General features: G+C 45.3%; 8 protein-coding genes across 8 annotated transcripts; 4 read left to right on the top strand and 4 right to left on the bottom strand.

The window, feature by feature from the left end:
• Positions 1 to 1,330: 1,330 nt before the first annotated feature.
• On the bottom strand, positions 1,331 to 1,855 carry PHALS_10118 (RxLR-like protein; the record flags this gene model as incomplete). Its single annotated transcript, XM_024725487.1, has 1 exon — positions 1,331 to 1,855. The coding sequence occupies one exon, from the start codon at positions 1,853 to 1,855 to the stop codon at positions 1,331 to 1,333; it is 525 nt and encodes a 174-aa protein (XP_024576259.1).
• A 3,476-nt stretch (positions 1,856 to 5,331) lies between these two features.
• Positions 5,332 to 5,595, top strand: PHALS_10117 (uncharacterized protein; the record flags this gene model as incomplete). The annotated part of the gene is made up of 2 exons (XM_024725486.1): positions 5,332 to 5,386; positions 5,462 to 5,595. The coding sequence occupies 2 exons, from the start codon at positions 5,332 to 5,334 to the stop codon at positions 5,593 to 5,595; spliced, it is 189 nt and encodes a 62-aa protein (XP_024576258.1).
• Positions 5,596 to 16,666: 11,071 nt separating this feature from the next.
• Positions 16,667 to 17,167, top strand: PHALS_10116 (uncharacterized protein; the record flags this gene model as incomplete). Its single annotated transcript, XM_024725485.1, has 2 exons — positions 16,667 to 16,873; positions 16,943 to 17,167. 2 exons carry the CDS (start codon positions 16,667 to 16,669, stop codon positions 17,165 to 17,167), a joined length of 432 nt encoding a protein of 143 aa, XP_024576257.1.
• Positions 17,168 to 17,332: 165 nt separating this feature from the next.
• Positions 17,333 to 18,346, bottom strand: PHALS_10115 (hypothetical protein F443_10147; the record flags this gene model as incomplete). The annotated part of the gene is made up of 4 exons (XM_024725484.1): positions 17,333 to 17,956; positions 18,023 to 18,082; positions 18,148 to 18,212; positions 18,307 to 18,346. The coding sequence occupies 4 exons, from the start codon at positions 18,344 to 18,346 to the stop codon at positions 17,333 to 17,335; spliced, it is 789 nt and encodes a 262-aa protein (XP_024576256.1).
• A 141-nt stretch (positions 18,347 to 18,487) lies between these two features.
• Positions 18,488 to 18,860, top strand: PHALS_10114 (uncharacterized protein; the record flags this gene model as incomplete). Its single annotated transcript, XM_024725483.1, has 3 exons — positions 18,488 to 18,515; positions 18,587 to 18,732; positions 18,786 to 18,860. The coding sequence occupies 3 exons, from the start codon at positions 18,488 to 18,490 to the stop codon at positions 18,858 to 18,860; spliced, it is 249 nt and encodes an 82-aa protein (XP_024576255.1).
• Positions 18,861 to 19,249: 389 nt separating this feature from the next.
• PHALS_10113 (d-tyrosyl-trna deacylase) lies at positions 19,250 to 19,997 on the bottom strand (the record flags this gene model as incomplete). The annotated part of the gene is made up of 5 exons (XM_024725482.1): positions 19,250 to 19,306; positions 19,364 to 19,402; positions 19,465 to 19,580; positions 19,648 to 19,786; positions 19,848 to 19,997. The coding sequence occupies 5 exons, from the start codon at positions 19,995 to 19,997 to the stop codon at positions 19,250 to 19,252; spliced, it is 501 nt and encodes a 166-aa protein (XP_024576254.1).
• Positions 19,998 to 20,062: 65 nt separating this feature from the next.
• Positions 20,063 to 20,752, top strand: PHALS_10112 (nicotinate nucleotide adenylyltransferase; the record flags this gene model as incomplete). The annotated part of the gene is made up of 1 exon (XM_024725480.1): positions 20,063 to 20,752. The coding sequence occupies one exon, from the start codon at positions 20,063 to 20,065 to the stop codon at positions 20,750 to 20,752; it is 690 nt and encodes a 229-aa protein (XP_024576253.1).
• Positions 20,753 to 20,820: 68 nt separating this feature from the next.
• PHALS_10111 (Predicted methyltransferase) lies at positions 20,821 to 21,564 on the bottom strand (the record flags this gene model as incomplete). The annotated part of the gene is made up of 1 exon (XM_024725479.1): positions 20,821 to 21,564. The coding sequence occupies one exon, from the start codon at positions 21,562 to 21,564 to the stop codon at positions 20,821 to 20,823; it is 744 nt and encodes a 247-aa protein (XP_024576252.1).
• Positions 21,565 to 22,122: the final 558 nt, after the last annotated feature.

Below are 22,122 nucleotides of genomic sequence, written 5' to 3'. Positions count from 1 at the left end.
CCCCTTCCTTGAAATAAGTATGGTAGACGTGGAAGGGCTCGAAACTCCTCCGTTAAGATAGTTCTTCCGAAAGAGGGTCTGCCGCCATAGTAGTGAAATAATTTTGCACCTTCCAAACATAGTCCGCTAGTTTTTGCCTTCATTAAACCTGGAACGCGCCCGGTACGCTTGATTAGCCATTGTGTTCCCTCGACAGATGAAGCTATAATGTCTCTATTACCTGAATGCCTCTTTTAGAGAAGTACTAAGTACTCGTGAAGCGCGACATCATAGTCGAACGTGCGCATTCTCATTGCTATTATTACCTTTCGGGCGTGAGATTACCACTTTCTGCACTTATAACGCCTGCCACTTGATCTCACAGGGGCAACGATAGAGTAAACTTACCAAGTGTGTTTAGTGATCGTGCGAATAGACAGTCAAACAAGTTGTGCTTCATACAGTCTCTTAGTTCACTGACGACAGGTGCTACCAAGTGCAACAAAGCTGCCGTGCACCTTGTACAGAGAAAGCTTTGGCTCAAAAAGTCCAAGTTTACTCATGGTTTGAGTAAACTTGGACTTTTTGAGCCAAAGCTTACTATGAACTGATAGAGAATGTCGACTTTGGACACTTCTCTGAGGAGCAAAGCTGACTGATAGTCGCTTAAGTAACTAACTACTTACTTTGCCAAAAGTGACTTATCTAGGATGAAGCCTATTCGAACTAATTTTTAATATGGCTGCATTCCCACGCTTTGGTCCCTATCTCAACTTTACATTAGTTTATAATGTAACTTCCACAATTACAGAGGTGTTCCGTGAAAAAAGTGTGATCTGAATATATATAATTTTGCAGGACATGCTGTGGAACAGAGCGGCTATCTACTTTGCTCCTGGATGACCCATACGGAATTATCCTTTTCGCGTTCTAAACGCAAATTTTTTTAGTCGAAACATTTTCTTTGCAAGGTGCACAGTCAACCAAGTTGCAGGTAACATCTATATATTCATTCTATCTGCATCTTTTTGATAATTCAAATGGCAGATGGAGGGCTGGATCTGTATAAAAACTCTCGAGTGCAGCCATCGACTTGAGAGAGGTAACGCAAGTTAATTTATAGTACTTTATGAACGGTGACAAAAGTATAAAATACAGTATCGTACATTATAGTTATACGTAGTATCCGCAAAAGTCACGAATATGCGAATAAACCACGTTCCCGTATCGCCACTAAGCCTTGCTTATAAACTCTGCGTACGGACTGCACAGCCGCCGTCGCTTCAATTACGACCATTGGTACGATTCATTTTAAGTGAACATTGATTTATATTAGTCTTCCTACGTCTGATCATTTCAACCCTTTTTTTTTCATGTTCATCATTACCCAATAATCATCATACCCCCGCCACTTGGCCACGAGTTCTTCGCGAGTCCATGAAGTTGGTATCAACGCTATATAACGAGCTTTTTTGATATCAAGATCTGTTTTGATTTCACTAATACACAACGCTGAATGTAAGGCTGAAGAATCCACTCCAGCTTGATAGAGGTCCTGATGAGTTTTGCGTGGGTCGACAAACATCTTCACACTGTGGTATGTTGGGTCGAGGTAATTTCTAACGGCTTCAATAATGCTTCCTATCAGATGTCGTTCTTCATCCTCTGAAACAAGATAAGCTCTGCGATCTTCGTCATCGGTGTCGTGCACTCTCAAACGCCTTTGTTTGTCATTGAAAAACGAGATTGCGTTGCTCGTGTCGACGTCGCTTTTCAGCAATGCATCATTCACCGGTATTGTTTGTCTCGAACCCACCGCTTGGAGCGAAGCATAGTTAATACACGATAGAAGAACGAAAATCCTTGACAGAAGCATATAGTGTATACGCACTTCGAAGGGATAAAATGAGCAGACGGTAAGTTTTGCGTGGCTGCTGCGAACGTAAAATAAAAATGAAAGATCTGTAATTCTTCTCATTTATTGTACGTGGTCATGTTTTGTTCAGCCCTGCCCTTTTTCAAACAGGCAGAGTGCCAACCATTTACGACACATTGTAAATATAATAAAAGATAGACTCCAGAACACCCTTGTGAGCTTAGAAAACATCAATGACTAAAGCTCAAACTGGAAGTTTATTGTTGTACCACAACGATAGCTTTTAAATTGGTTCGTTCCATACAAGTCCATTAGCCACCAAATTGGTCAAGTGTCGAGACTAGCGGCTGGTACAACTAAATTATAATCATTCAGAGCTCAAGTATAGGTAGAGATTTGCGACAAAGGCTAAGAATTACTTGCATTCGAGCGGGTCTACAGCCTCTTTATTTTTACCGCATGTTGTGTACCCATCAAATTGCTATGATATGTTCTGAGATATTTGTCGGGACATCGTTGGATAGATCCAGCGCAAGTCTAGCGATTGAGTCATTTTAGGATAGTTCGACGAATCGTGAATATCAATTGCGCCATACTATAACCAGCAACAAAAATTTAGCATCTAGTAAAATGAACTCCTTTCTGATCCTGTCTTGCCGTCGACATGCAGCCGTTTTTTTTTCAATCTTGGCGTGAGCTAAAAATCTACAACAGCTGACCTTTTTCAACTGGGATTAGGTCTCAAAGTCACATAGACGTCAATTTTGTGAGTGATTCATCTATGAATTGACATAATCTATTTGCCAAATTCCTTTAGCAAGTATTTGGATAGCTTTGATACCTAGGTAGTGCATTATCGTTTACTTCGTTATCCAATATTCACGAAGATGCATGACACTTTAAAATGATGACGATAAATTCTTAGATAAAAATCTTGGCTTATTTACGATAGGTCACATCGTTCAACGAAAAGCATGATAGAAGAATGGTTTGATCGTGATGATCAGCATCGAAATAGATGTGTTGGGATAATTTCAAGGATCCTTGCTCGCGCGTGCCTGTGCATGGGCTGAGATAAATACTCTTGTGGGTATGCGCGATTTAAGATACTGGATAGACTCACAGAAATATTTGATACTCTGCCGTCAACATCCATTTTACAGCCAGATAGAAAAGTCGCTTGCTTCGCGGCTATCTCTGTACTCAATCTTGTCCAGTGAATTCAGCATTTCGCATCCGCCAACGCTCGCACATCTGGCACTTATCTCAAAGCGCGATCATCGTAGAATACTCTAGAGAATAGCAATCGCATCAAAACATCAAGTACAAGGAGTACCGACAGACATCTATATGAAAGTATTGTAAAGTAGTCTGTGCTTAAAACGCCTCACCTCAACGAGCTAACACTTTCGCTTATATACACAACTTGAGACTCAAATTTAGTAAAGAAAAAGCGAGGTCATTCCATTTGCATGTGAGAAGCGGAGATTATGGAAACAAAAGCTGCATAAATTTTTTAAGTATGTCGTTCATCGAGAGTGAATTGTCACAGGTACTTTTTAAAGTACTATCCAATTGAGGAGCTTGAACATGAGCAAAGAGATACTAGCCATGATCTACGCCGTTGAGCTGAATGAATTATATACAGTTCGGACAAAACTCTATCTACAATGCTAGATCGACATGGTACGCACCCAATTCCGCGAACTGTGCCAATGAGGTGCTTATAGTGCTGGCACGCTTACGGTGTATCGTTAGTTTGAATGGGAGCCAAGGAAATTGCACAGTTGCAATACTGTCAGCTAGAGAAGTGATATGGAGTAGTATTCGTGCCGTTAGTAAGATTCAGTACTTGCCATGATAGAGCAGAAGATTTTTGAAGTTCAGTTTGAGTCAGATATTACCCCAAATTTAGCAATGTACAAGCCTTGAAGACGAGGTGCTTTGCGTCATATTCCGAGCTCTGACAGAAAAGTGACATCTTACGACAATACGAGTCGGTGCAAGAACTGAAGGAACTAAACAAGATACAGTAGAACCTGTCTAAATTAAACCTGTTCAATTTAAAACCCTCTCTAATTTTAACAAACGATATGGACCCATGTTGGGCAATAAACAGTAAAACCTGTCTAAATTAAACCTGTTTAATTTAAAACCCTTGTAAAATTAAACACTCTCCCCCAGTCTCAACATGTTTAATTTAGACAGGTTTTACTGTAGAGAGATTAAGCGACGGAAAGCGTAGTACAAGTGGGACGTCTACCATGCATCGGTGGGTCTGACTCAAGCGTTCCTAACCGAGCATCATTTTCTCACTAATGACTGAGTGGCTAATCAATGCTCATCAAAGCATCTGTAGCGGTATCGTGGACAATTATGTATTAATGATGAGCAAACTTCACTCCATACCGATTGATTTAATAAATTCGTTTGGTTCAACTACAATCTAAGTTTCTTTTTCAACATACCTATGGTACTAGTTTTGAGGCCTCTACACTTATGTTTGGTCATGTTGTGAGGCATAACGATTATCATTTGCCATTCGTTTGACAAGTGGGGCCTTTTGCCGTCTAGACTGTAATATCCACGGAATATCCGAGACTTGGACGCTATTCAAACCGATTTTAATGCTTGTACTTCATGAAAGCTCATTCGTGCTGAATTGCCGACGGGTAGAATGAATCCGATTCTCTTTACATCGTTGGTCTGTGGCCTCAAAGCTATTCCCTTCAACGCTGTTTAGGTCCAAACACCATAGCTGGTATAATCTTCTGGAAAGCACGACCTTCGATCGAGATCATCCACTTTTACAAATCAAGGTGTGTGAAGCAGCTGGGCAATCGTACCCGCGATATGGCGAATCGAGATAGACTTCTTTACAAGAAATACGAGGGGTGACTCGACATGTGCGTTGCTTGAGACTTCACTCAATGTGATTGTGAAAGGATAGAGAGGACAATTTTTGTTGTTGTAAAGCAGCGGCACATCCAATGTTATATTACTAAGCATTTGCGCTTAATATAAGCGTCTCAGATAAAAGGAATAAAAGGAACGTCAACGTCCTCCATCAGACATACAATTGCATCGCAGCTCTATCGACTTTGAAGCGTCATTAGAAGCATTCATAGTTCTCAAGCTGCTAAAGCTTTAAGTGTGCTATTATTTGTGCTACTATTTGTTAAAGTGTCCCTAGTTTTAAGTCTGAACAACATTTGTCAACGTGTCAAGTATCGGTAGGTACAAATTCGACCGGGAGACTCAGCGGACTAAAGTCATCATGAGATTACAGGAGAAGTAGCTCTAGCAAGCAAAGTGTTTGAGTGATACAGGAGGGATCATGTCTTCGTTATTAACGCATCCTATCCCGAATAATGGCTTTAAACACTCGCTAACGACTCATGGATGAAAATGCTCAACAGAAAAGACACCAATCATAAGGCCAGTGAAAGTTCCGGCCAAACAAAAATGCAGAGGCTATGAAGACCAATACAGAATACAAATTGGATACTGTCAAGATTCTCGAGAAAGATGGTTTTTGTGAGACGTTAAGATAGAACGAAGGCATATCAAGACATTTGCATTCCTGTTTTCTTAAGTTGAGCATAGATATCGTCGGCAAAATTGGTATTTTAGTATTCAAGATGACACCCAAATCAACATTCGGCCAGACTGGCGCCGTAACATCGTTGTCGACCGAAATGAGTCGAAAAATCAACAAAATCCTGCTTCCTGGCATGTGACGCAGCAATTGCTGGTGCGTTACACACACTCGGATAACAGCTTAACAGCTTGAGGTATAGCTGGCACCGTGAATGGTCCGAGTGTCTTTTATCGATTTAATTGCCAGCAGAGTAGTGACGTTGCTCATGCGCAGCGGGGCTGTCGAAGCTCTTTCGCTTAGAGGAATCTTGGTTAAGGTCGGTGACCTTCGTTCTATAATTAAAACCAGTACGAGTGTAGCGGATCACAACTCACTTACTCAAAGAGTAATTACAACCTTAACCAACGCTAATTAACTCTTTTGCTCTAAGAGCATACTGTACTTCTCGGTTTTATTTTTGCGGCAAAAAAAGCCGCCAATATCTAAAGCTATAGGTTTTCCTATATATAAAGTATAACCTAATTCAATGTATAACTACTGGCAGTCCAGCCACTTACTGACTTCTTGTTCAAGTGTAGCCGTACCATTGTTTGGTCACGCCATCTTATGTTACCCACTCCTTCATACCAGGGTACGTGTAATCCTGTTACACTCTTCCCCTTCAAGATTGTAAACATCAACAGTTCACATTCAACTGTCGCCTCGAACGAGACTCGCTTGTCTAAGACACCACAACATCATCAGGACCTATTCCACGCATTCTCTGATCAATTAGACCTGTGTCGGGGACACGGAAGACACTCAGTCTCGCTGGTTTCGAGAACGCCCGTGGGCAGACCCCTTCTTCGTCTCCTACACGCGGTGCGCCTTCTGACAGCATGTTCGCGGCTTCAAGGGAAGCGCAGTCCACGCTCTCGGTAACTGAGTAACGCGCAGCGCGTTTTTAGCGACAGGATCGTACGATCAAGAATACAGACGCAATGTCCACACACAACCGAGCACCGCACCCGCCACGGGCGATGGATTACCTCGTCGAGGCAGAGGAAGTCGACTACGAGTCGAATACTCGTTTTGAAAGATGGGAGAAGAAGAGGGCAAGGAGCCCCAGTGGCGCGACGTGAGTTCTGCTTAATCCTTGCGGACGCCGTGTACGATTCCCAAAATTTCGACTTCTGGGGGAAGTTTTGTCATTACCAATGACCTCAACAAGGCACAGAAGCAGTGGCAGGATGCTGTCCGCAGAGCGGCTTCCATGCGCGGGCATCCACGGTCGGTCCTTGACCCTTGTGTGGAATACGGCTTCCAATCCCACTACAGAAGCGAACGGCGTGATTACTCGGTCGTTGGGTGTCTACGTGATCGGGCCCCCGGCCACTGCACAAGCTGAGCTTGACCGACGAATAGCTTTCCGAGATGTATTCTTGGTTCCTTAGGAAATCTCGGTGAATACGCACCGCGCTCGACTTCGTGCTCAAACAGGCGGCGCCTTGTACCCGCGCCACGGACAATTCCTGCGGTGCTCGCCCCCGGTAAAACCGCTGCGGAGGACGAGGAGCGCTTTGAGAGATGGGTGCAACGGCACCGGAAAATATCCTCGTTGCACAACTTACAGTTGGGCCACAAGGAGGAAGGCGCGTGTGTGAAACGTCATCTTTGGTTCGAGTTTGCCAAAATCAAGGCGCGTCGCCGACTTCCTTCGGATTGTCTCCCTGCGATGTATGGATTGATTCATCATACACCCGCGAGCTCTGTGGTCTCTCACATGGTTGAGCCTGCTACCGCAGCAGCTCAGGCCCATATATTGAGCTCTGCTCATGACCCTTCGGATCCCCTGGTTATTGCCGAGCGCGCGCGATGCGTACGACGTCGAAGAACGTCTTGATCCCTCATATCATAAGTGTTCACGACTTCTGGGTACTCTTGCCGAAGTGTCACTTCAATCTCTCACGAGTTCGCGAGGTCGTGGTATCCCCGCATCTTCACAGGATACTGGATTTAACCCTGTCGACGACGTCGACCCACAAGACTTTCCACGTGATAGTGGACACCCCGTTCTCGTGGAAATTAGTCGGCGGTAAACTATGATGAATGTATCGATCGCCGTCCGGTGACTTGCGATGCTCTTTGAGCTTTTGAGGAGGAGGTATGTCGCGATCGATACTCAGTTGAGCATCATGCTGGGGTTGCAAACCGCTGCGCGTAAATGCTAGAGATCTTGGAGCATGTTGATTACCGGTTGCCTTACGTTGAGAACTATCGCGCTCTGTCAGAGCGGTTCCTAACCGTTGAGCAGATGAATGCGTCGCTTTAAGCGAAAGCGGAGCACTTTGCGCCGTTAGATATGGCAAACGATGCACTACGTGCTCAAACCAAGTGCTTGTCCAGCTTCTGGGTGTTCGAGTGCCTGTGGGATTCGCTCCGGCGCCAACGCTTCCTCGTTCACTTGCGCCGGATCCCGGTACGGATTAAGTAAGCCCTCATAAAACACCGGAAAGGTGTGCATCCGTTTCGAAATGTTTCGCAAAACCTCAAGGCCCTCCGCTCGGCCACAAACTTGAAAGGTTCAATAAACCGTTAACAGAACTTCGTCTTAACGACGGCAGAAATTGCTCGGGTAGGAAGGTATATAGCATACAAGAAATTAGATCACCGATCTCAAAGCTTTTAGCATTGCCTCTACCTCTTCCGTCTGCATGTTCCTTCTGCAAGTCTTGGCTTTCAGCCATCGCATCGCGAACGTGTCGTAGCACACTCAGTCTGGTAGACAGGAAGTGATCGACTTTCTTACAAACAGTGAGAGGGCTGACATCAGCTAGCCGCTCGGCTACTTTTCCCCCACCAAGTCCTGAATCGTGGGATGGCGAGAACGAGCCCGTTCACGTAGAGCGTCGTGAAGCCACTGCATTGTTCAGAGCAAACTGTACGAGTCGCAACATGGCGCTCCAGCGCCTCAGATTCTTAGCGCAGACGCTGCAAGAGACGGCTTTCACGACGCAATTCGCACGCTCAGTGTGACCATCGGTCTGTGACTGGTACGCTGTTGACATAGTCAACTTTGTGTTCAGCACCTTAAAGATCGTCTGCTGAAACCTCCCAGTGAAGCGTGGGTCTCTGTCAGAGACAATTAACTCCGGGAATCCATGTTGTTAAAAAACACGATTCACAAACAGCGTCGCTGTACCGACACCGTCGTTGGTATCGGGCACTGCCCCAAAATGAGTCATCTTTCTCAAATGGTCGACAGAGACCACTACGCCCTAGTTGCCAGCCGAGTTCTTCGGCATACCAATCACAAAGTCCAAAGGCATGGACTGCCAACAGCCGGAGGATATTGGCAACCCGGCCAGCGGCGCCGCCGCATTCGGAGAGGGTATCACCCTCTGACACGTCTCACACGTGCGCATACTTGATCTCGTCCATTTGCACAGCTTGGGATACAAGTAGTGGCAACCCTGAAGGCTGTACGTCTTCTCACGACTGAGATGGCCACTAAGTGGGGTGTCGTGGGCCTCATACAGGATACGGTATTATAAATCCTCATAGTGAGGAGCCACGATTCGTGGCGTATCCGTTAAATCGGTGCTAAGATACAAATATCCATCATTCAACGAAGATCGGTTCAGCTGTGCACGCAGTTGCGACGACAACTTCTTTACCGAGTGTCTAAAATACTTGCTGTAACGGACTTACAAGTTCTCCTGTAAGAAAGGAATTCATTCCCTGTGCATTCGCAACTATAACCATTGCGTAAGACGCTAAAGCACGCTTTAGTAAAGGTTACGTTGTCGCCACGTGGTAGGATTGCCGGTAGTTAAGCATATTAGTATGGTAATTAGGTTTTGCTATATTAACTAGGCATTACTATATTAATTAGGAGAAACCAGAATTTTAAAATATTGGTGGCTCTGCCACAACTCAGACAGCAAAATACAGATTCGTTTTTTAAACAATAGTGTTCGTTTGCCTTGGTTAAGATTTTAGAACTTAGAAGTTGCGGATTGCAATCCGCAACACTTGTACTGGTTCATGAAAAGGACATTAGGTTGGTGATCTTCGCTTAGCTTTCTCTCAGCAAAAAGCTACGGCAGCTTCGCTGCACATGCACCAGCAGCGAAGCGCAAATATCATCACCCGCGCTCGCGGATCACATCCGTCACGGATGACGTCAAGAGCAAGCTCATAGTCTGGTCTGTATAACAACGCATTTGCCAAGCATTCTGCTTCTCTGGCTTATACCTCACCTCGAAGTTACACATGCGAAGAAGAAGAGCCACCTGATAATCCTCTGCGAGAGGTGAGGCGACTAAGTTCAAGTGCGTAGCAACGCATGGTTTGTGTAGATTGCGAACGGCTTGGAGCCGAGCAGGTGAACCCTGAACTTGACAAGTCATACTTCATCGCAAGTATTTTCCTGTCGTGAACTACTAAGTTTTTGTCTGCAGTCTTAAGCTGACAAAATTCGAACGCAATCACCCGAAATCACTCCTCGGCATTTGCTTGCAGCAGTGCACAGCCGATGGCAAAATCCGATGCTTCACAGACGACACTGAATGGACGATCAGGGTCTGGCAACGCAAGTTTGGTGCATGAAGATGGCTGTCTTTGACCTCGTCAAAAGCCAACTGATTCTCGGCGTACCAACATCATTCCGTATTTTTCTTTAGGAAAATTCGACAATGACCGTGCCAGTTCTGCGTTTTTCTCACCGTATTTGTGCAAGTAATTAAGGAGGCCAAGCCACTTGCGCAAGACTTTTTTCATTGAAACTGACCAGTATCCAATGGCCTTGACCGTAGCGGAAACCGCTCGAATGCCACGCTTCCCCTTGAAACACCCTAAAGTAGGACTTTCTTCAGCACAGAAGATACAATTATCAGCATTAGCATACAGCTTATTCGTGCGCATGCACTCGAGCACCGCTCCTTAATGGACGATATGATTTTTTTTCAGCCATGCCGCTCGGAATACTCACCGCTATCAGCGGAATATCACTCGCTCTCATGAGCAATCGTACAGCCAACCATATTGTTCTGGAGAACTTCTTTCCGAGGATCGGCGTCTGTGCCGGAATGATGGCAACGTTTAGCTTATCGTAAGCGTGAACGATACGCCAATTGCCCTTCGTGTTCCGAACAAAATCATGGGTGTCGAATGGGGAGACTTGCTCTCACGCGCCATTTCTATGTCGTGCTTCGCACGGAAGAAGGCGTCAATGACGTCGCACTGCCCCTTGGGCAGTGGCTATTAGCTTGTTAGGCAGTATTTGGCCCGTATCCAGAGCGCACCTTGGTCCGGAGGGATGACCGACGACAGGCCTTTTCAGATGGCATCTTGAGCTTTCTTTGCCAAAGGGTGGTACGGATCCGAAGGATTCTTTAGGATCAAAGATCCACTTTGTGCACCCAGCACCCTTTTGATGTCCTCCAGGAAAGCTTCATCCAGAAGCGACGACGAGTTGATCTCCTCTTCCGGTCTAGTGATGACCAATTTGGCTAAGTCGTCCCTGCTCCGCCGAAAACTTCGAGGGACATCTCGTCCAGATTAAGAAGGCATCCACCGCAGGAATGGCCTCGAGGGTGACGTCGCCCCCCCCTGTAATACCATTGACGAGGATGTATAGCTGTGTCTTATCGTGGACGGTAGACACATCCTTGGTCAGGGTCGACTCACGGTGTCGTGCAGCTAGCCTACGGCGTCGATGTTCCCTCTTTACAGAGGTGGTACATCTCGTCGGGACCAGTGTGAACACGCACTCAGCGTCGTCGAGTGTTAACCCCATTTCCTGCTCCACCGGAGCTTTGATGCTATTAACAACATCCGACGAAAAGCTGCTAGCTCCGCAGTCTTTTTAATGATCAACGTGCCACTCCACGCGCATCTGAAGGGTCTTGCCCAAAATGCCTCGGACCTCGTCTGACCATGCCACTCGTAGCATGCAGCGACTGCTTCGAGACGTGACCAGTGCTCAGTGGATAACGTGCCACTCCACGTGCATCACTGAGGCCTCGCCCTCGCTGTCTCGGTCCTTGCTCGACCATGCCACGCATTGCATGCAGCGACTGCTCCAATAATTGAGTAGCGCTCAGTGGGTTATGTGCCATTCCACGTTCAGCCCGCGTAACATGCTCGGGACTCCTGTCCGATACACCTTTGGTGTTCACCAACTCGTATTCTCCAAACTCCAACACGGTGTCGTCTCGGTCTAATACCCGCGCCAATAGTGCTTTTGCCTCCTAGCAGAGGTGGGTTCATTACTCACTAAAGCTCCACCAAGAGACGTGCGCATAACGCCCAAGGTCTTCGACTTCCAGTCGATCCATAGCTCATGATGTTCCTGCCATGTCATACCGAGGATAAGGTCATACCTTGATCCAATTAAAGACTAAGCAGCATTTCACGCTTTTGGAGTAAAAAACCTTGACACCACGGTCTACATGGACTTTCAGCATCGTGACACATTTACCCGTTGCTAAGCATTAACACTCAAACTCGCCTTCGGCGCCTCAGCACAAAGCTGGCTATCTTCCATTGTGGAGCGTCATGCATAGTTGCCCGACGCCCCGGGATCTTTCATAGCTATTCAAGGCCCTTCACGGTCGCTTTCACGATCATCAAGCCAGGCTTGCATACGCGCTCCGTTTACAAGAGCACGGGGCTTTTCGGGGCTGCGCCCTGCAAACCACTACCGTTTTTAGGGTCAACCGAACTCGGTTATTCCCCAGTAGGGCACCCCGCGCCTTCTGGGTGTTGTCGTTTTCCCGCAAGACTGGATAGAAGCGAAACGTCGTTTCGACGAATTTGATGCGCCTTGCGCAGGGGACAACCAATCCGAATGTGACGGGTGTCTCCAAAGACAAAACACCGTCGGGTGTATGAAAACTGCTCGGCAGTTCGGAGATCTACCTCCTCGTTCTCAGCATAGCTGAGACCCACTGATCTAGGCCCGCTCGACGAGCTGCTTGAGTGTGCGATCCAACCAAGTCGTAGCAACTTAAAGTTGAATTTGGCGTCCCCTTGGTTTATTTGCGTCAAAGCCGCCAACATCTAAATTTATAGGTTCTACTATCATATAGTAAAATCTTATCTACTGACAGTCCAGCCAGCTGACTGCTTGTTTAAATACAGCCGCACCATCGTGTGGTCACACTATCTTGTGTGACCCACCCTTCATACCAGCGAAAGTGAAACCCCCGTTACATAGTACGTTTATCTAAAGATATACATTATAGCGGATTATCTGAAGTGTCTAGCAATTATATTGCCAAGAGCTTGGTGAAGCTATTAGAGCGGTCTTAAGGATCTATTTCTGCTGAGACAAGACAAACAAACGTTTGTCGTGCTCTTTGGGAGATATCGCTAGTGCGACGGTTTATCACAGCTAAAAGCTGGTGGCTTCTAGCCGTGACGTAATCGAAAATGATACATCTTCGTCATGATAAGATGGTACTGCTGAGTTAGCATTGCAGCGTAACATATTTACTGTTAAGAGCGATGAAGCTAATTGTTTTTATAATGAAAATTATTTTATCACGAATTGAGTGACCGGGGTGTCCGAGGGTTTTAATTTTACCCTGATTACATTCAAAAGAAATTTATTGAGCAGGCAGTATCATCCTCAAGTATGGCTGCAATTAACCGCAGAATGGGCATTTAACGAGATAATACAATTGTAACTGGAGGAGGGACTGAGCTCATCAGCTGTCATGTTTGAGCATGTCACTGAGAATGCTCGCAGAACACTGAATGTGATGAGTGAAACAACCAGCTTTAACAATCGTACGGGGTCATTTTGTCTTTCGTTTAATGAACATATGAAGGTGAGAAGAACCTTGCTTGAGAGGGTCGCGCCATGAAGCCAAGATGCCGTCTGTATTCGGATGATCCATATTTGCACACTCGCGCGGCTTCCTTTCACACCCGTTGATATTGTCTCTTTTGCCGCGTCTTAGCACCTTTTGACATCCGTCACAAATATGCTGGTGAGCCACCCAGTTGGTCACACCATGTCAGCATACTTTGCATTGTGCATCTGCAAGAAGTTGACCAGGCCAATATACTTTGCAAATCCCTTCAAGATAAAGACACTGATCAGTCTACAGTGGTCTTCATCTCTGCGGGATGTATCCACAAACATGATTCTCAATGAAGCAATCCAGAATTATGGTATTGTAGCGTCAAAGGCACTGTGTCAATATCAGCTATCACTTATCGAAAGGCATGCACTTGAGCCTTGCTCGAAATGTCAAATGTGATTCTAACACATCCGTCCGTGGACTTTGCACCACTTTGGACAAATGAATCGTTTAATCAGGTACGTACGTAGGCCAGAACATTTGCGTCCGGACAACTTACCGCCACTGGCGCGCTGGACGGTCGATGTAACAATATACTGGTGCTTCCGGCGTATTCCGCCAAAAATACTCTCTGCAGTGATAAAGATGTCGCTGTTGTTGATATTCGTATCAACTCGATCAGGAACACTAATGAAGATAAACAACACATCATTTCTTTTATTTTATAAGAAATCGACGTTTGCGCCAAAATGGCATCAAAGTTGATACAATTATGCGCAATGTGCTTCTTGTCGTTAGCCATCGGCGCCGAGTGGAAATTTTCTCCCACAAACTTGCTTCGTTCTACGTACGGACAAAATCGTCTATAACGTCACACTGCTCCCTGGTATGGACAATTGCTACGCAGCTCAAAATTTGTCAAATATAAAGCTTTGGCCTTTGCCACAGGCTGTGCTGAACCAAGTAGATGTCGATTGGCATGCATGTGCAATCACTTTTGGGCTTTTGCAGCTTAAGAACTGGAATCATTACGTTCGCTATAAAGGGCTACATACAACGAAGTATGTTCTTGTCAAGCTCATGCTGCATCCGCTTGGCTCTAAGCTATTTGTGAATTATACAGTTCATGCGTTTATGCGCGCGGCGACGTCATCATTAATGAATGGCATGACGATCTTTTGCCATCCGAATTGGCTGAATTTGATGGTGGATGCGCACTTCCGTTCCCCGATGGGTGAATTGCTGCATGGTACGATGGCGACGTTGCCAATTAAAAAGGCAATACGTACCGTGTACGGATCAGCGGCAACCTGTGTTTTGATGCTGAATTTACTGCAGCTCAGAGCTCACATATCGCTTCTTGGAAGATGTTGGTTGCGGGTTTACACCACTTTTTCTTAGTCCAGAACTTATTGATTATCTAAAGTGCAGTGATACCTCATGATGACTTTCCAGGTACAGGATACGGTACAAGGCACATGAAACGCCTTGGATGAAACGCCTTGGATGATTATTCATGAAAAAAAAATAGCATACCGCACTGAAACGGTATACTATTATGCATTGAAACGGTATGAATTGGCGATTCGACAAGTATAAGCGGGTAAGCACATATTTGTGCACATATGGGGCGATTAAGTCTCGTTGTATGTGCCGACGCCTTTGGTCAGCCTGCCGGTTGCATCCGAAATTTGATATTTGCCTTTTAGATTCAGTTGCGCGTCGGAGAATAGATCTTCGATACAACCAAACTCGTTGATGTAAATTTGGCTACGCTTCACAGCAAAATCACACTGGGAGCTGAAATATACAAATGCAACACGATGGTGCCAGATATAAGTAAAACACACATCAATCAGGAAATGGTAGCAAACAAAATTAGGCGGTATAAACTTGACTATACGTGTATTAGCTTTGGTGATACGACTACTTCATTGATGATACGACATTGGACCCTTCATGGTCATAGCACAAAGTAACTGAGGTATACCCTTATCATGCAGAAGAGAACAAAACGTATAATTTGTTTATGTGGCTTGCAAAAACCATTTTATGATAAGCCAGTTGTGTCTGAAACGCTCCGTTGAAGACGATGCACCATGTGCCATCCTCAAACGCTAGGGGATCTCTTGTACTAGGGCAGCGATATGGTTTGGAACCTGTAGAGATGCATCATCCCAATCTTAACATAACGTAGTATTGAGAACGAGCCCATAATATCATTTTCAACCGCTCTATGAGATACTGAGTAGCGAAGACGTGCTGAATTTGCTATGAGAGCTCGCGAAAGCAGCCGTGGATTAGTAGTATCCTTCGACATCTCTCGATGAGCGAGTAGATCGAATGGTGGGTTGGCGGGCTCACGAGAACTGCGTAAAACCAAATCTGGTGGATCGTACGTGATGCTTTCATTCCGATATGGGATATTAAGGTTGCACTATAAAAAATATGTTCTTTGATATCCCTCAGTATTTATCTCTTTAAAGAACCGCGGAGTCGCTCGCACGGCGCACTTCCCACAACGGCTCTGTCGTATATATCCAAGTTAGGAGGCGGTGCTGGATCAGAATTTGGAGAGTCGAATAACACGTTGCCCCCGCCATCGTATATTGCAATAAGGGCTTAGTCGTAAGGAACGCAAACCACGTGTAGATTATATGCTCATAAAAGCATGCAAAGAGTTTCACTAGACTCTTTGCATGCTTTTAAGAGCATCTTTGCATAAAGAAATATCTCCCTTTTAAATTTCCACGTGGCTTGCGTTGCGTGCTGTGGGTGCTCGTTGAGCGCTAACTTTTGTTTTTGTAATATGCTGAAAGACAAAAGAGATATGAGCCATAGCGTGGTCCACATCTTGATGGGGAGGGTGTAACGTAGTACGATGGTATATGTAAACCTGACACGTCCCGATGTTTGCACGAATACAAAATTCAAAGATCTCACAAAAAATCACTTCACATTTTTCGTGCATTTGTTAATAATCAGACATGGTAAAGCAATGGAACCTATGTAAATGATAAGACTCCGTCAAGTAGAGGTCGGTATCTCACAAGTGTGTCACGAAGCTGTTAGCTCTGCCTCAAAAGCAACATGTTAAATCATTCGTTTGATCAGAATAAATCGTGAATATCATAGCAGATCAAACTGGATGACCATTTACTTCAGAGGCTCTCGCTTTCGCTCCTGAGTGTAGCACATGAGCCCAATTGAGGGCTTTTGCTTACACGGATTCGTTGAGTTCAAGCTTATTTTGCGCAACTCGTACGAGATTATCGTCGCAAACCTCTATCTTGGGTAAAGCACTAATCTAATGTCGGTCTTTAACGATTTGACATTTCACTTATGCCGATTACAGGTATATTTTATCTTGCAAAATTTTATAAAGACGGTAAAATCTACACATTCTGTGGAAGGAAGATGCGTGCCGCTAGTATCCTCGCTCGGCGTTTGGCTCTTTCGTCAGGCCGCCGCGCGGTATCCTCGTCCCACGGCCACAGTCACAACTACCCGCACGGAATGCACTTTCACGTCAGCGCCGTGCACAAAAATCTGGCTCTGGCCTACGGCACGATGCTCTGGCTCTGGGTCTTTTGGCGGGCCAAGCATGACGGCCTTGCCGTTCTGGTATGCAGAAAATTAATGTTTTTGTCTCGTTTGATGTTATGGCTCAGATTTTTTTTAAATGTGTTAAAGGGTCTCGAACACCCCTGGGATCACCACGGTCATCACGACGAAACACACGCCGAGGGGGCTTCTAAAGGCAGCTATCTGCTTGTGGACGGTAAGATTCAGTACGAACGCTCGGAGATTGGTGTCATGCCTACGCCCATTGAGATAAATGGCGAAATGGAGAGTGAGGAGAGTGAAGAGGCTGCTTTTGACGTCATGGACGACCTGCACGATAAAGACGAGGAGTGAACTTATCGCGCAAATTGGGGAACATTGGCAACACTACAGTTTGCTGATAATGTCTTGATGCATGCGATGCGACGTCTAGCCAAGGTGACGAACTTAGAACTTCACTGATGTTGTGAATGGAGAGAATATACAACGAATTCTGTATTTGATACACTTTTGCGGAATTCACATGATCAGTAGTTTGTTATGAAGCTCTTCTAGATCTTCAACAGTCCTGTACGTTAACTCTGCTGTTCGTGCTGTGAACCGCCTGTGCAAATTTCGAAAGCTGCCGCGTGTTGCGATCTTCGATTTTCTGTATTGTCGGGTGTCCTCTTCAAGCTCTGCCTTGATGGTCTCGATTTGTACAAATGCTTCATGAAGAGCCGATATATGCTCTGCTGTGCGTTTAAGCGGCACAATTGTTCGTTCAGGGACGTCGTCAAGAAATGCTACTCGGGATACTAGAGCCTGGAAATGCTGTGTGCGTTGCTCTAGCACTTGTTTCTCCATGTCTAATTGCTGATTAGTCGCTGTCAACTCCCGCAATTTTAGACGCAGCGCCTCTAATTGAGAGTCGAGCTGTCGTTCCTCGCTCTCCTCCTTTGTCAGCAACGCTGCACTGCCGTCTTCTTGTGTATTTTCAGTCTCGCTTTTCCCCAACGAGTTCTGCTTTTCTGCTCGAATCCGTGTCACCTCGTCAGCTAATGCCTCAGGCACTGACACAATATTCCGTTGCACGTAAATCTCAAATTTGTCAAAATTCCTTTCAAATGTCCGGTGCACCTTAGACATGTACTTTCCAGAGCCCTAAGGAGCAAAAGTAACACTGAATATGAAGTCTCGAAGCGCCACCACAATTCTAAGCCTATTTACCTTTGCGACGGCATTCAGTTGCTTCGCTTGCTTCTTTTTATCGCCTGTAGAATCCAACCGCTAATAGAGTATAGAAATTGCTTAGCTTTGAGTTCACTTAACTAAGCGTCAACACAACTTCTCACCTTGTGAAGCGCATTCTCCACTTCTCCCGTAACTTCTACGACGCTTTCGGAGATCTGCTTGTTAACTACCAGGTTAACACATACAACGATAATAAGCTTCACAAATTGCGCAAGATTTATGTGATAAACAGGTGATCAGGCTCTCTCGCAGGGACGTACGTGCTGGCAGGAAGCCTGCCAAGATGCCAGTTGTCGTCATTCTGGAAAAGTGACACTTTTGGTGTAAGTCACACAGATTAGACATTTACGGCAATTATTGGACTTCAAAATAATGTTGTCTACGGTAGCGAAGTGCGTATCTCTGCGCGCTCCTGCCGCGTGCCGCAGTTTCTCCTCGCAGATGAAACCATGGAATTTGTTCTCAACGCGTAACCATAGCTAAATATGCTTAAACGTGTTGATATATACTTTATAATCTGTCGATCTGATTGGTGTATAGGAGAAGTCCCTGTCGCCAAACCTGCTGCGCCACAGTATATGATGAACATGAGGGACAATCTTGAGTTTGCGCTGGAACGCATGCGCTTGACAGAGAAACCGATTGCATTGCAGTTGCTCAATCAAAATGCTCGTCGACCTAAAACGGTATGTTTTTTAGCTGATACATGTAAAATTCAGCTAACCCGATGCCGAAACAGGCAAATCATGGCAAGCGACCTTGTTCACACCACCGTAGGCGATTGAAACGTCTAGGTCGCCGCTCCAATAAATAAGCATAACAATGTGCAAGCTTATAAGAGAGAGATAAACTCTACGTTCAAAGCGACAACATAGTTATTGGCGCCTATCCGTCAGGCCGTCTCGATAACAGGATTCCCTGTGATGTAGCTTGCCTACCTGTTTATATAATTGCTTCTGAGCGTTAACGGGACAAAACTTCAGTGCACGATATATTCTTTAATTTGAGTGTCTTTATATCATTAATTTGTCCATTGGACTTCAGTATCGATGCACGACATCGAGTGTTGCCATTGATGTAAACTCTTCTGGCGGGTAAAACCTGTATTCAGAAAGACTCAAATGCTTCATACTTAATTAGTAAGTGTCGAACATCGACGTTTCTGTGGGACGGCCGGTTTTTTGTTAAGTATCACGTGTATGCTCAAGCTACATAGTACTGCATTTGAGGATAAGTCGTCTGTCTGAGCATCCCAAGTATCTATAATATTATGCGCAGAAATTGTTACGTGGACTAAGATTTTGCAGATTTCCTCACTTTCGAATCGAGCTGCATCGTTACGGGCCCATCATTCACCTAAGATCATTCACAGTTATTTACAACGACAGATACTCGACCAAAATTCATCACGAACTTACAAGTGAGACTTCCATATAGGCTCCAAACATACCCTCCGCCACTTTGTCAGCAACGTAATCACGACGCACGCGCTCGCAGAATGCGTCGTAGAATTCCTTAGCTAAGCTGGGTGTCACTACAACAGTACATGATAGTGTTCATTCAGTTATCAGCTTGGTGGGCATACAACACTTCAAACATACTGGAAAGGTGAAAATCAGGTTTATTTCCGAGGAATTGTCCGTGCAGCGTAAATTGACTCACAAGAAGCAACTCATACTCTTTATCCTTTACAGATAATTTCCATGGACGTTTTGATTCTTCAGGCCACAAACGAGCATTCTAGTAGGCACATCAGTTGACACAATGACATGGCATTATCACATACTTTCAGCACACTTACTAGTATACGACGACAACACCATTCAGCGTCATCTTCAGTATCATCATTGCCAATGCCGATAAAGCACAACAGTCCTGGACCAATTGCACCAACGACGTTACCCTCAACAAGCACGGATGCGCTGAGGACACGCTGCAGGACGACCTTCATACTGTCGAGCTTTTACACCAATCAACAACTGGTTGTATTTATTTATCCAATGACTGACCGCTAGCATGCGTCGAATATCTTGCAAAATGCCGCTTGAAGTGCTGCTATTCGGTCTGTCGGCTAACCCGCCGACAGGACAAAGGGGACACATGGGTATAGTACAGCACTGTCGTAACTTATATGACGAGATTTGGCTTATGCCAGTGTATCAGCACATTTACTCGAGTAAAAGGCAGCTTGCGCCTTTCGAGCACCGTGTTGAGATGTGTCGCCTAGCGTTAGAGACGCTTAGGGCCCAAAATGACGGCGGCGCCAAGCTCAAGGTAATAGAAGAAGAGCGTAACATGTATGAAGACTCAGTTTCCATGAGTGGTAGTCCAAAGAAGCTACAACTTGGTAGCATTGACCTCGTCCATTATCTACGGAATAAATATCGGAACACGAACTTTACAATGCTGCTCGGAGGCGACACGTACTTAGACCTTTTGGCCGGTAAATGGAAACGTGGCGATGAACTTAGAAAGCTCGTGAAATTGTTAGTGGTAGACCGCAAGGGAGTCGATTCGACATGGAGAGATCAAAACGTTGCTGAAGATTGCGTGACGTACATTCATGTGCCTCAGCTTGACGACGTGTCATCCACGATAGCCAGAAATACGACGGATTACGCTGAGGCGGCCAAGTATCTGGATCCAGTGGTTCTGGACTATATTGTCCAGCACAAACTTTATGCCTTTGCTACTGATTCTGGATGATTTGAAAAAGGAGTGAGATGTAAAACGTAGTATTCTTCGAGCTCGAACTTCCATTTGCACTCAACTGGCTATCTATTTGCTGTTCGCGTAAAACACTGTATTCTAGTACCTCCTTCGTTCAAGGAACATTCGATGATCTCTCTTTTGAGTCCGAACTTCACACTTTGCATGTCAATTTCTGTCTCTGTCTCCTCATCGTAGCAAAAGCTCGAGCACATGAGGAACATACCACTGAGAGAAAGTAGTCTATCTACGGTCCAGAAAAGTAGAGGAACCACCTCACGAGCATAGATGACATCGGAGCCGACGATCAGCTCAGTGACGCGATTGCTGCCCATTGGTCCGGCCTGCAATTTCTCAAGTGCCTCAATCTCCTGAATGCCATCGGGTCCCCATCGCAGACTCTTTGTATGGCACGTAGCCTGTGCACGCTTTTGCTGGCTTGCATTGTGTGAGATGACCTTCAGCACGCCCGGGTCGTGGTCCGTAAAGATTACAGTGGCATCAGGTCGCAGTTGAGCTACAGTAAGACCAGTAAGACCACAGCCAGCACCTAGCTCCACTATATTCCCGCTTGGGATTGCATCGCGGTGCTTAGTCAGATACTCGCAAAGTGCAGGAGCTGCTGGCCAGACGTAGTGGCCACTTTGCAGTGCACCTGGCTCCTCTTTGGCATATGTGAGCAATACCGAAACGTCCGCGTTGGCACCGAAATTGTAGCTGCATGTAACTTTTTCAAGAAATGCATCGAACATGAAACCTACGTCTGTGAGCATCCCCTCCGTACCATCCTCCATCTCAATAGTCTCCATCTTGATAAGCTCGTTATTCGATAATTGGATTCTTCGAATTTAAAAAGTGCTAAGTCATCTCTAAAGAAACTTTCCGGATACAAGATAAATTTTCGAAGAGTGAGAATATAATCTATTACTAAGTACGATATCAGAGTGATGGTAGTACATCATTACAGCTAACATGAATTCCAAATATCACTCGTTAATGATTTTGGTGAACAAGTCGAAATTTATCAGCAGAAAGATACATTTAGAATTTAGTCATCGAACTGACGATAGATGCTGTCAAATGCACATGCACCTCGCATTGACAACGCTTTAACTCGACGAGTCCGCGATAATAAACCCACGGAGGATATGTTCGTACATTCCATGCAGAAGGGAAACTAAAAGTCTCGCAAGTAGCCATTACCTTGATTGCTTTTCTTTGAGTGGTATTTGATGCGTATGCAGGCTCACCTTCAATAACAACATATGCGCTTAAATATCTATATTTGTATACAGCGAGGCTGGCAGCCACTGACCCACATTTTTTTCCGTTCAAACAGCCAGCTCTGAGCGTTCGACATCGCACTC

Source organism: Plasmopara halstedii, assembly GCF_900000015.1.
Source record: "Plasmopara halstedii genome assembly, contig: Scaffold_444, whole genome shotgun sequence".
Taxonomy (NCBI): Eukaryota; Oomycota; class Peronosporomycetes; order Peronosporales; family Peronosporaceae; genus Plasmopara; species Plasmopara halstedii.
This window is presented reverse-complemented; position numbering and strand designations above follow the sequence as displayed.